Genomic DNA, 13074 nt, shown 5'->3' on the forward strand with positions numbered 1-13074 from the left:
CCGACAAATTCTATGCACTCATTGAGACAACATCTTGCCCGTTAAGGCCTGAAAAATGTAATTTTAGTTTTCAAAGTTCAAATGATATCAAAATTCAAACAAATTTAGAGACAAAGCACGGTACTCCTTATACTTTACATAACATAACCCTAAAGTTTATGTGATCCATTGGTGCCCATAAATTCAAAATGATGAAATCCATATTTTAGCCTACTATTATAGAAGGCATTGTTGTAAGGAGTCCGTTGCAATTTTCGGTTCATTTTTCTCATACTTGTGTATTTTTTTTTATAATTATTGTAAAATTTAGGGTTTAGGGTTTATTGAATCATATCTACGACGTCAGTTATTAAGTAGGGACGTATGTTTTGTTTACAACGTCGGTGTTGTGTGGAAACCGCCGTCGTAAGTGCATATTAGACATCCATATATAAGTATTTACTGTCGTCGTTGAAAAACGCGGTACTTTTAAATTTTTGACCGCGATCTAAAATTTTCATAATTTCCCTTTAACCCTAAAATAGTTCATTCTCTCTCTTCAACATAAATTTGTCTTAAAGTTTTCGCTCTCTCTCAAAGCATTGGGTATATTCTCTTAGCTCTCTCTCAAGCTTTTGTTATATTCTCTCAGCTCTCTCTGAAGCATTGGTTATCTTATCCATGTAAGTGCAAACCCTAATCTCTTTATTTAATGATATTGCACGGCTTCTTATATCCATAAGTGTTTTCGTTCGTAGCTATATTTGGGTTATTTTATGTTTTAGTGTTTGCATTCTTGTAATAATTACTCTCTGTTTGGGTTCTTTTATGTTTGTTTGGCCATCGGTTCTTGGAAAAGGAATGGGGATGGGAGATTTAAGCTGTTTTTTTTTTTAAAACCACGACGACGGTTTGATCGTCTAAATGTTTATTATACGTCGGTTGTTCATTTACTCCCGTCGTCTAAGTTTTAAGCCGCAACTGGTAGCCTAAAGACTATTGTTTCTCCATTAAACATCGTCTTTAGGCTACCAAAACCCCGTACAAATTTCTGGGTTTGGGTATCTTAATGACGACAGTAACTATAGATGCCGTTGTCTGAATTTATATTAAACGACGATTATGTTGTAAAAACGGTCGTCTTGTTCATTTTTATTTTTTATTTTCAATTTGTCTCTGCTATTTGAATGAGGTAGTGTTCCATTGCTGGTCTTTCCACTTTAATATATATATATATATATATATATATATATATATATATACAGTTATTCTCTTATCCGGATGTCCGCACATTATTATCGTGCGGATCCTATTGTAAACAGGCAGGAAAACAGAGAGGGGTAGTACAAAATACACTGTGTCCGCACGATAATAACGTCCGGATGTCCGCATAAGAGAATTTCTGTATATATATATATATATATATATTTATATGATTTTATAGAGTGTGAGATGGATAAGTCATGGATGCATGCGGATAGAAGATCGAAGGCATATGAGTTAGGGGTGGAAGGATTTTTGAATTTTGCTGTAGAAAATCTTGGAAATACAACTCATATTCATTGTCCATGTGTTAAATGTGGGAATATTCGATTGTTTGGGGTTGGAATTATAAGGGAACACTTATACTTTAATGGAATTGACCAAAGCTATAAGATTTGGATATGGCACGGAGAACCTTGGGAATGGACTACCAATGCTAGTAGAAATGTGGAAGAAGATGAGCAAAGTAGGTTCAGTTATGTTTATGAAGAATTAGGGATGGATGATAATGATTTTGCCAATATTGGATCTGATCCTTATGAGTTTGCCAATGTGATTGGGGATGGCGATGAACCCTTGTACCCTGGTTGCAGTAAGTACACGAAGTTGTCGGCTTTGGTGAAGTTATATAATTTGAAAGCAAAACATGGGATGAGTGATGTTTGCTTTACAGAATTATTGATACTTCAAGGAGAATTGCTTCCAGAAGGAAATACACTACCTTCCTCTATGTACGAGGCAAAAAAGACTTTGTCTGCTTTAGGGATGAGTTATGAGAAAATCCACGCATGTCCCAATGACTGCATTTTGTATCAGAAGGAGTATGAGGATTCAACTAATTGTCCTACTTGTGGTATCTCAAGGTGGAAGGAAACCAAAGATGGGTTCTTGAAAGAGGGTGTGGCAGCGAAGGTGGTGTGGTATTTTCCTCCAATTCCAAGGTTTAAAAGGTATTTCAATCACATAAGACAGCTAAGAGTTTGACTTGGCATGCTGCAAGAAAATCAGTTGACGGTCATATGTCTCATCCAATGGATTCCCCGTCTTGGAAACTTGTTGATGATAAATGGCCCGACTTTGGTAATGAGCCAAGAAACTTGAAATTGGCTCTCTCATCTGATGGATTCAATTCCCACAGTTCTTTAAGTAGCAGATACAGTTGTTGGCCAGTTATCTTAGTTACATATAATCTCCCACCATGGCTATGCATGAAGCGGAAGTTCATGATGTTGACCTTATTGATTTCCGGTCCTAAACAGCCCGAAAATGATATAGACGTCTACTTAGAGCCTTTGATTGATGATTTAAAATCTCTGTGGGATGGGATTAGAGGAGTGTATGATGCCCACATAGGAGAATACTTTACACTCATAGGTGTATTACTGTGGACAATTAATGATTTTTCTGCCTATGGAAACTTATCTGATTGTGTCGTTAAAGGATATAAAGCTTGTCCAATATGTGGCGATGATACACCTAGTCACAGGTTGAAAAATGGCCACAAAATTTGTTACATTGGGCATAGAAAATGGTTACCAATCAATCATCCATATAGGAGGCAACGTGCAGCTTTTAATGGGAAACCTGAATATGGCATGCCTCCCGAGCCATTAATTGGAGAAGAAGTGCTGCATATGGTTGAAGATATTAATTACATATGGGGCTTGAAAAATGGGGGAAGTGTTGGTGAGAATGATGGTGACAGAGTTTGTTGGAAGAAGAAATCAAAATTCTTTGATCTCGAGTATTGGAAATACCTCCCTGTGAGGCATGTCCTAGTTGTTATGCACATTGAGAAGAATGTTTGCGATAGTATCATTGGTACATTGCTAGAGATCCCTGGAAAAAATAAAGATGGGATTGCTGCTCGGTTAGACTTATTGAACGTGGGGGTCAAAACTGATTTGCAACCCGAGTATGGAGAAAGACGTACTCGCTTGCCTCCAGGGCCTTGGAATTTGTCAAGAGCAGAGAAGAGAGCGGTTTGCAATTCTTTCTACGGTATGAAGGTCCCTGAAGGTTATTCTTCAAATATAAAAAATCTTGTATCTTTAAAAGATTCAAGACTTCTTGGCCTTAAATCTCATGATTGTCATACCTTGATGCAACAATTGCTCCCTGTGGCAATTCGTTCTGTTTTGGAGAAGCATGCAGGGTATGCAATAACTCGATTGTGCTTCTTCTTCAATGCTATATGTGCAAAGACGGTAGATGTTTCCAAGCTAGATAAGTTGGAAGAAGATGTAGTAGTTACTTTGTGTTTGCTTGAGAAGTACTTTCCCCCTTCATTCTTTGATATCATGGTTCATCTAGTAGTACATCTTGTCAGAGAAGTTCATCTATGTGGGCCAGTATATTTTAGATGGATGTATCCGTTTGAAAGATATATGAAGTGCTAAAGGGGTATGTTCAGAATCGTACTTGTCCCGAAGGTTGCATTGCTGAGCGGTATATAGCTGAAGAAGCTGTAGATTTTGTACCGAGCATTTATCTGATGTTACTACAGTTGGAGTGCCTTCAAGCCAGAAGATGGGAGTTTCAAAGCCATTATCAGGTTGCACAGTGAGCTTAGTTGATCTGGACTTGTTGAACCAGGCACATCTATATGTCTTGGAGAATATGGAGGAAGTCCTACCTTATATCGACTAATTAATTTTGTTAAAATTATGGCATTCATTGTTTTACAACATGAGCCTTCCCATTTATTATTGTTTGATGATAATAATTTGAGGAAAAATGTCATCGTGTTCATCCATATGGAATTTGTAGTTAGTTTCTCCCACATGAAACTTTTCCAAAAGTAAATATGCCATTTTTGCATCATAAACTTTCAATTCATTTTCATTTTCTGCTTATTCTTTCAAATGAATATGAACAATTCATTTGGTAAATCTTCAGATAAATTTTCATGTTTAAACGAGGTAATCCATTACAAAACTCACGTTCTCCCTGCAAAACTGATTAAGACCCAAGAAAAATCATCTTTGTTGCTTATCTAGGTCTGCACCTGAAACCCATCTCAATTCTCAATAAATATATAAGTTCTCAATTGGCGACCTTGAATCTGCAAGAATGCCTATATAAAGTGATTATTTGGAAAATAGCAGCAACATAGAGAATAAATAGACAAAGAGAAAGGACTTACAGCTATGTTGGCTTTTCTCTTCTGTCATGGAGAGGAAAGGATAGGGAAAGAGAGAGGCGATGGAGAGGAGAGAGGCTGCAGTGCGACTGTGAGTGAGGGATGTACATATATAAGAAAATTGAGACAACAAGAATCTAAACCCTAGTATGGTCTGGTTTTGTTTTGTTTTTTTTTTTGGGATAGGATTAAAAAACAATATATTTGCTAGCATATATGGGTTAGCACGCGCTTTTGGGAAGGGAGGATTAAACAAAAATGCACGCCTGGTTATTATTATTTTTTTTTCTGAGGACTTTTTGTTTTTTTATTTGTTTTGTTCTATACATATATAATATATGGCTTAACTTGATTTTTTTTTTGGTGCCCCTTTCAATTATGGGCCCCGAGCCCAAGCCCCAGTTGCCCTCCCCAAGGGTCGGCTCTACACTGATGCTAGGTTGGCATCAGCAACAAAAACTTTTTTTTTTTTTAACCATTGGCGATGAGTGTTCAATTTTAACAATCTATATAATTTTTTTACCATTGGCGTAAGGAACCTATAAGTTTTTACTCTAAAAGAAGACCCAAAAGTCCAATAGCATCGCGCTTTTGAACGAAGTATGATTCGTAATTGCAAACATCATGTATGATTTTACTGAATAAATGGGGCTGCATTCTATATCGCCCTCGAAAATCAACATTAGAGTACTACGAATTTAGGATAAAATAATCTTCCAAGAGATTCTTACCCCGAGAGTGCCTATGTTTGTCCACGTTTGGGCCTTAGTCGAGTTGTGAACCACAGTGGTGTTGGCTTCATTGATCGAGCACACCCACCACTAAAACAACTTGATTGTTATGTGCTTCCCACTCTCTTTTTTCTTTAGCATGTTTGTGCATTTTTTCTTCATTTTCTCGCTCGGCCCTCACTAATAACCTCCTCGTGTAAGACATTGAAAGTAGAATGTGTTTTGTAAAATCTGAGAAATGAAAGGATAGAGAGGATAGGGATGCTTGGTGTGAGTTGAGGGTGTGGTTTTATAATAGGATTTAGAAGATAGAGATGACACGTGGCGCAATAGTAGCAACTGAAAATCTTATCTGAAATTTGAGATGTAAATTTTATAATAAATATAGACACGTGGCAACCGAAAATCTTATCCAAAAATTTTATCAGAAATTTGATATGTGAATTTTTATAATAAATATGGACACGTGGCAACTGAAAATTCGAATATTTGATCCGGAATCTAATATGTGAATTTTTGACAGGACCCATCCCAAATTCTCCCTTGGAATCCGTAATGAACCCTGTTGCCCGTTCGACATCTGGCCGATGTTGAACCCACTTTACTAAAAAGCCATTTAACCCTAATTTAAACTGATAGACAATTCGACTTCTACCAAAATTTCGGTAGAGTCTCTCCTGTAATTGGAATATTTTTCAATTTACAGTACCTGCAAACAAGTGCCAGAACAAATCCAACTTCCAACAAGGTAAAGAGTCTAAAGATAGTAGTCGCGAGAGGAGAAAGAGAAAAGTGTGAGAGAAGGAGCTGTCCAGGTTTTTAAAATTTTGACTTAGCAAAAATTATGATTGTGCCACTGCACTTCCGTAGATCATAACTCCTCTGTTTTAAATCGAAACTAAGCATGCCACTTGTCTACAAACTCATATCAACGAGCTCTACGCAACAGTGTCACTCAATTCCCCAAATTCTTTTTCGAACAAGTGACTAAAATACCCCTACTGCCAAGGGAAAAAATGTACTTTCACAATTAAATAATTAAATAAATTACTTAAATGGGTCGGGATGTTACAATTTTATAATAAATATGAACACGTGGCAACTAAAAATCTTATCAAAATTGATATTATAAGTATAATAAATAAAATTAATTTCATGTGAATAGTGATTGCCCTTTGTCATGGCAATGTGTGGAAAAGCCATAAAAACATTGCCATGGCAAGCACTATTCACATGAATAGTAATAGCCCTTACCTCCCCTTGCCCTTTACCATGGCAAATGGGTGGAGGTGCTCTTATAGCCTTTAGATGTTTACTCATCCCATAGTTAAAAATGTCTCTGGCACCAATAGAAAAACATTTATTGTTGTTATTTAAAATAGGTTTAATTTCGATTTAGTACCCTGGACTCTTACCTTTAAAGCATGTTTGCCTATGCACTCTCAATTTTAACGATTACATACCCTATGCTTTTCAATATTTTGCAATTTGGTTCTGGCGTTAACTTCGATATCAAAATTTCAGTTAATTGCTTGCATGGCAGGGATGGGTCTCATCTTTTCACTTATTTCAATGTCAGTTGAAGAGTATTTTCGAGTAATTAGTGTCTTCCAACCCATGAAGAACACATTACACGCATTAATACCGAACCATTTTTTTTTTTAATAGAATACCCTTCAACTGACATTAAAAGAAGTGAATAGGTGGGATCCAAGCCTGTCACACAAGCAATTAACAGAAATTTTAATGATGAAGTTAACGCTGGAACCAGATTGCATAAAATTGAAAACCTTAGGGTATGTAATCCTTAGAATTGAGAGAGCAAGGGCAAACATGTCTTAAAAGTAAGAGTTCAGGGTACTAAATTGAAATTTACCCTTTAAAATATTAGTTTGCTACACCAACACATTCAACAAGGTGTTGATCTCTCCACCTCCTTTACTTATTCTTTTCTTTTTACTTACCACAAAAAACTCTTCTCTCTCCGTCAAACCCTCCTATCTCCATCTTCTTTCTTATTAAACTTTGGTGGGAGTATGAAAAACCCCATATGCAGATATATGAATCTAATCACTTCCTAAAGGCAGATGCAAAACTCTCATCTCCTCCAATCCCTCTTAATTTGGAATTGAAACCCGAACAACTCCAACAATATGGGTCTCCTCTCCTATACAACTTTTGGTCCATAACAATGCAACAGGAAATGATTCATCCATTTAATAACTTTTGAATTTTTTTTTTGAATTTTTTTTCTTGATGGAGTTCCGATATGGGAAAGAAGCCTTCATTTTTTGTTTGTAATATTGTGATGGCTCAATATTGTCAGGTTTTTCATGACGAAGCAGGTAAAAGAAAATTACTTTTGATATCACCAACTGTTCTTGACAAGTTAAATGATATTTGATTATGGAAAATGGTTTGATCAGCAGAGAGGGTATTTCACTTGTTATACCATTTTCCTTCATTAATTATCTTCACATTCCTAAGCAGTCATTAATTATGCTAGTTCCCAAAAATACTATTAACTTGTTGACTGAGGGTGTTCCATGAATTTATAGACGAATAATTTTAGTATGAAACACACAGATTTTATAGGCTGAACTGAACATACATAATCAGATAACTCTTCCATCCCTTGTACAATTTTTAGCATATGATTTCGCCCACTTGCACCAATCTCAGAGACCACCTCCAGTAGTTTTAGTGAGAAAGGCACCAATGTCAACCACAGCACCCATATAGCCCTAGTGCCTTCTCAGACAAAAATTTAGATATTGGCAAGAAATCTCCAGGGAATGTACCAGGGGCAGTCAGTGCGACTGCCCTGGGCCCATTATTTAGGGGGGCCCCAAAATTTTATTTTAATAATTGTTATATTATATTATTATAAACTGATTTAATATTTTTGAGAGAAAAACAAAAAATAGCATTCAGAACGACGACTTCTTCTTCTTCTTCTTCTTCTTCTTCTTTCTTCTTCTTCTTCTTCTTCCTCTGCGAAATTCTTCTTCTACCTTACTTTCCTCTTGGAATTGTTCCTCTGCGAAATTCTTCTACCTTGCTTTCCTCTTGGAATTGTTCCTTTGCGAAAATAACCTGGGTGATTTCCTATTTTTCTTGTAAGATGAATCAAAATTAAATAGACATTGTTTTCCATAATTTAGGAATAGGATATTGAGATGAATCTGAAATTTTGGAACAAAGGACCTATGACGAGAGTTTTAATTCTTTGATATTGGCTTGACTTGCATTCTTGAAATTCTTTGACTCACTGGTATGGTATCTATAGTTGGACATTTGTTTTCATTATTTAGGAATATGGAAGAATAGCTCAAGTCTATAAACATTTTGGAATAAATACTTTCTAAAAGAACCAATGCTTAGTTGATAAAATAAGAAGTATACTAGTGTTAGTGATTAATGTGTGTAGGGCACACTTTAGATTTTCGCCCTGGGCCTTTGAAAACTCAGGACCGGCCCTGCTCTTCCATCCCTTGTACAATTTTTAGCATATGATTTCGCCCACTTGCACCAATCTCAGAGACCACCTCCAGTAGTTTTAGTGAGAAAGGCACCAATGTCAACCACAGCACCCATATAGCCTAGTGCCTTCTCAGACAAAAATTTAGATATTGGCAAGAAATCTCCAGGGAATGTAGCCAGAATCTGTAAACCCTTCACTGCATATCAATTTAAAATGAAAACCACCACAGTCAATAAAAATATCTGCGCATTGCTACCTTAAACTTTCAAATAAGTATATGTCTTTGTCCTTTTACTTTCATTTATTTTTATATAACTCTATTTACTTAAGTTTACAATGTAAATAAGGAAGTTACCCCCATATGGATTCAAATAAAAATACTAGAAAATCAAATTCCCACCAAATCAAAATATGAAAAATCGGTTTTAGTGCAAAATACGATTTAGGCTAAAAATGATAGCTCATTAAATCAATATATACTTCACACTAAAATTCCCTAAAATCATGTTTTCTTATTTGATGTGTAAGGAATAAAAGCTGCCAAAAATTATCTTGAGAAAATGATTATTCCTTTAAACCATTTTTTATACTTAGCTAATATTTTTACATAAAACAAATTTTCATGTATGATATGAATGCATGAAGAGACCTAAGGTCAATTTAGGTAAAAAGCCTTAGATGTTCAATCCACAAAGAGTTTTACAAGAATAACCTAACTCTTACATATCGAAGAAATAAAAGCCGCCACTGGCTGTTGCACATCATGCTTGTTTTTATTATTTATTTTTATAAATAAATCTTGGCCAAAATTGCACCTCCATTAAAAAATTCTTGAGTCCGCCAGTGAATGTCATTGATATTTTTTTGAATCATTATATATATGTTTGCTATCTAATCACCCTTTAGGTGTCTCCATTGGAGAATATGGACACCAGAATCGAATTTGTCAATACTACCCCCTAGACATCACAAAACCCCCAATCACTCCAATCACTCGAATTTGTCCACGTTCTACCCTCAGTTCCCCTCCTACACACACCCAACCAATTATTATTTAAACCCCTCCTTGCTTCTTAACAATTTATCTCATCACACATTGTCCTTACAACTCTCTCTCTCTCTCTCCCTCCCCCCAATATATCTTCTTTATTATCCTTTGCTTTTCTACCCTTCTCATCAAATGGACAAAAACCAGTCGTGTAGGCAGGTTCGTCTCATGAGGCAGTCCCTCTTTTTTTTGGTTACATTGGAGGAAAGAAACCCCACTGGGGTTCGATCCTGGGTGCCATGGGGGGAAGGAGGAATCCACCACCATCCTGGGTGCCATGGGGGGAAGGAGGAATCCACCACCACTGTGGTGGGCAGTCCCTCTTTGATCAGGTTTTTCTTTTTCTTTTGCATCTCTTTACCTTTTCTTTTTCCCTTTTTCTTTTCAAATTTAAATTCCTCACTTTTTTTTTCTTATGAAAAATTCCTCACTTTATTAATCTTCAAACTCGTAATATATATTTTACAAGGTACTAATGCAAGGAGACACTGTTCATATCATACATGTAATGCATGACGCCATTAAGTGTTAGAAGTATGCCCTAAAAGCCAATCATTAGATGAAATCTTTTATGCATCAACAGAAACTTCATTTAAACCAATCAGTTGGGTTAACATAAAAGGGCAAATATGTCAACACAGTAACAATTCATGTGTAACCATCGACTTACTTGACAAGTCCATGAATTCATGAGATAAGGAAAGTGATCCAAAGAGGTTAGATGCAAAGGGACCTTTCCCTATAACTTAAACAAAAAATATTCTCAGTCATAGGATCGATCAACTGGGCATTGACGAATGGCAAAGACCGGTACACACTCTATCTGCTCAATTATGAGGATGACTAGTCTCAAGTTATTCATATATGGACACTAAGATAAGTGCGTAGGTGCTTGCTAGAGAGTGAGTTCATTGAACATAATCAAGTTAAGGAATCTTGTATGGAAGTTCTACTAGCATGTCAAAAAAGATTTCTTCGGTTGCAAAAACGCAAGATTAATCCTTAGACTTGAGGCACCATGGTTGTCTTATGAATGCTTAATTGGTCTCTGATTGTATCATAAGGTTGAGCTCATCCTTGGGCTCGATTCAAGGTAATGTCAGGATCCTCGACAAGTTCATAGAGGCAAGTGAGTGCACAATAAGGAATCTCAACTTCTAGTAAGAGGGAGAGAATGTTATGAGATATGATTTAGGAATCTCCGGCCGGAGTCGGAGCACAATTGAGAAATAGTCTTCTAATTGTGTTCATATTGAATCATATAGTCATATAGCCAAGAGCGATCACGTTAGAGATTTGACATGAATTCCGTATCCTATTAATGAGATCAAGAACATTGTGAAATAGAGAAGGATCGAATTGCATTGTAATTCCAACTAAATGGATTCTCCTAATATAGAAAACAAAGACTTTTACAAAGATTTGTATGGATGATATCACTGAAGGGATGAGAACAAAGGTGGGTTAAAAAGGATGGTGAAAAGTCGAATATATCAGAGGAAAGAAGAGTTAGGGTAGACGGAGACGGTGAAAATTAAAAAGGAAATTAATAAAATCCCTTAATTAATAAAATACATTAATATGTGTGTCAATTTTAATTAAGTTAGGTGAGTTAAGATTTTTAACCTAAGTCCTTAGAAGTCATTTTATAAAGGGATAAATTTATCTTTAAAATTTTAAAGATAAGATGAGTGGGGAAATAGAACATGGGGTAGAAATAGCAGCACTCTTTAACAAACGAGATAGTAGTGTTGTACTAGCCACTTGGTAAAAGGCATTTATGTATTATGAGAAAACAACGTAAGAGTAGTTTTGGTATGAAAATGTTAATTCCAACTTATCGTTTCTCAGTGCCACCTAAGCCATATGACACTAGAGGTCGTAACCTCAAAATTACAAGAGACAATTATAAAGTTTCCCAAAATTGGAATAAATTTTTCCCTGACCATTTTCAGCATACATCCCATCTTTGGGTATGACAATCCTTTCCCTTCAATTTAGTGGGCATTGATTTGGGCCTGAAGACCAAGGGTGCGTTGATCCAACCCCAGAAATTCTGAAGCATTCTTGTTGTGTATAATAAAACCCATTTCATATTCTAGCAAGGAACACGATAATCATGAAGAAATGCATAGCTTACATAGATATTAGAATCCAAAAAGCACCTAATTAAGTTTTCTAATACACCTTCATTAATCTAACGGAGGTTGGTGCACATACATAGTACAAAATCCACTAACCACTCAAACTAATTGTAGCCTCTGGCCCCCCTCTCTGGCTGTTAATAATTTTTTCTTCACTTGGGGCGACATGCTGTCTCAATAGGCCCAGCTTGCCTTGCCATCTGAAAGAAAAAAATAATAATTCAACACACATTTTAATGTATATATATATATATATATATATATATATATATATATATATATATATATACACACACACTGGAAGGTGTAATTTGGAGAGTTTACCTGAAAATAAGCCTCAAGCCTCTTCTTCAGTGTTGCATGCTCTTTCTTCAATGCTTGGAAAGTCCTCATGCATCTGGATTTACCATCAAAACTTTTAAGTGACATACCAATTTTATTTACACATTTTTTTCCTTCTAAAATTTATTCTCTATATTATCAATTTGTTATATGTTTTGTACAAATATAAAGAGAGAAGATTCGAGATTCGAAATTCGAGTTAAGAGAATATAAATATGACGAGAGTTTTTTAGTGATTGATACTAGGATTGCGTACGTACCCTTCTCCATTTCCTGCCTTGCAATATTCCCTAAACTGTTGGCACTCAGCTTTTACCTTTTTGGCTCCGATGCTGCACCAATTAAGAGAAATGTTTAGTTGGGATTAAATCTTGTCATCTCTAAAGCCAACATAGAATATACTTACAGATTCCTTTATAATATTTCTTAAAATTAATAACAAATTGAGGACATTTTATTTTTTATTTTTTACCTTGAGCTACTTCCCTTGAACTGATGCATGTAGCCGTCCAATTTATTAAAATCACGAGGGGTCTTCTCTCTGCATATATATCCTATACATTATTATATGTCCCTGACATATATAATCAACCACATATATATTGTCATTAAAAAGAAGTGAAAATTATAATTAATTTGACTCACAGCGCCAGCTCTATGGTTTGGAGTGATCTAGATGAATCTCGGTAGTAGGATGTAGCAATTTCCTCCACAAAATTTGGGTTAGCATCATCTTGCAGCTCCTCCAACTCACTACTATGTTTTACTATTTGCACGACGATAGTTTGCGCGACGAAGACAGAATCGTCTTATATAAGACCATAGCGTGACGGACAAGAATATGCGTAGCGTAAAATTGAGCGACAGCGTAGATGACCGTCGCGTAAAACAACTTAGCGCGACAGCGTAGACAACCGTCACGTAAAACTAGGGGAAAAAAT

At 35.9% G+C, this 13074-nt stretch overlaps 1 protein-coding gene across 1 annotated transcript in view; it reads right to left on the reverse strand.

Moving 5' to 3' along the window:
* Positions 1 to 11787: 11787 nt before the first annotated feature.
* LOC110773248 (histidine-containing phosphotransfer protein 4-like) overlaps positions 11788 to 13074 on the reverse strand; it is a 31740-nt gene continuing 30453 nt past the window's right edge. Inside the window, exons 3-7 of the mRNA XM_088255643.1 lie at positions 12779 to 12886; positions 12606 to 12674; positions 12394 to 12465; positions 12116 to 12188; positions 11788 to 11991 (exon numbers count right to left, since the gene is read on the reverse strand). Of these exons, the coding sequence (XP_088111769.1) occupies positions 11944 to 11991; positions 12116 to 12188; positions 12394 to 12465; positions 12606 to 12674; positions 12779 to 12886 (370 nt within the window). The 3' untranslated portion in view covers positions 11788 to 11943. The remainder of the gene's footprint in view (positions 11992 to 12115; positions 12189 to 12393; positions 12466 to 12605; positions 12675 to 12778; positions 12887 to 13074) is intronic.

Source organism: Prunus avium, chromosome 6, assembly GCF_965620075.1.
Source record: "Prunus avium chromosome 6, drPruAviu1.hap1.1, whole genome shotgun sequence".
Lineage (NCBI taxonomy): Eukaryota > Viridiplantae > Streptophyta > Magnoliopsida > Rosales > Rosaceae > Prunus > Prunus avium.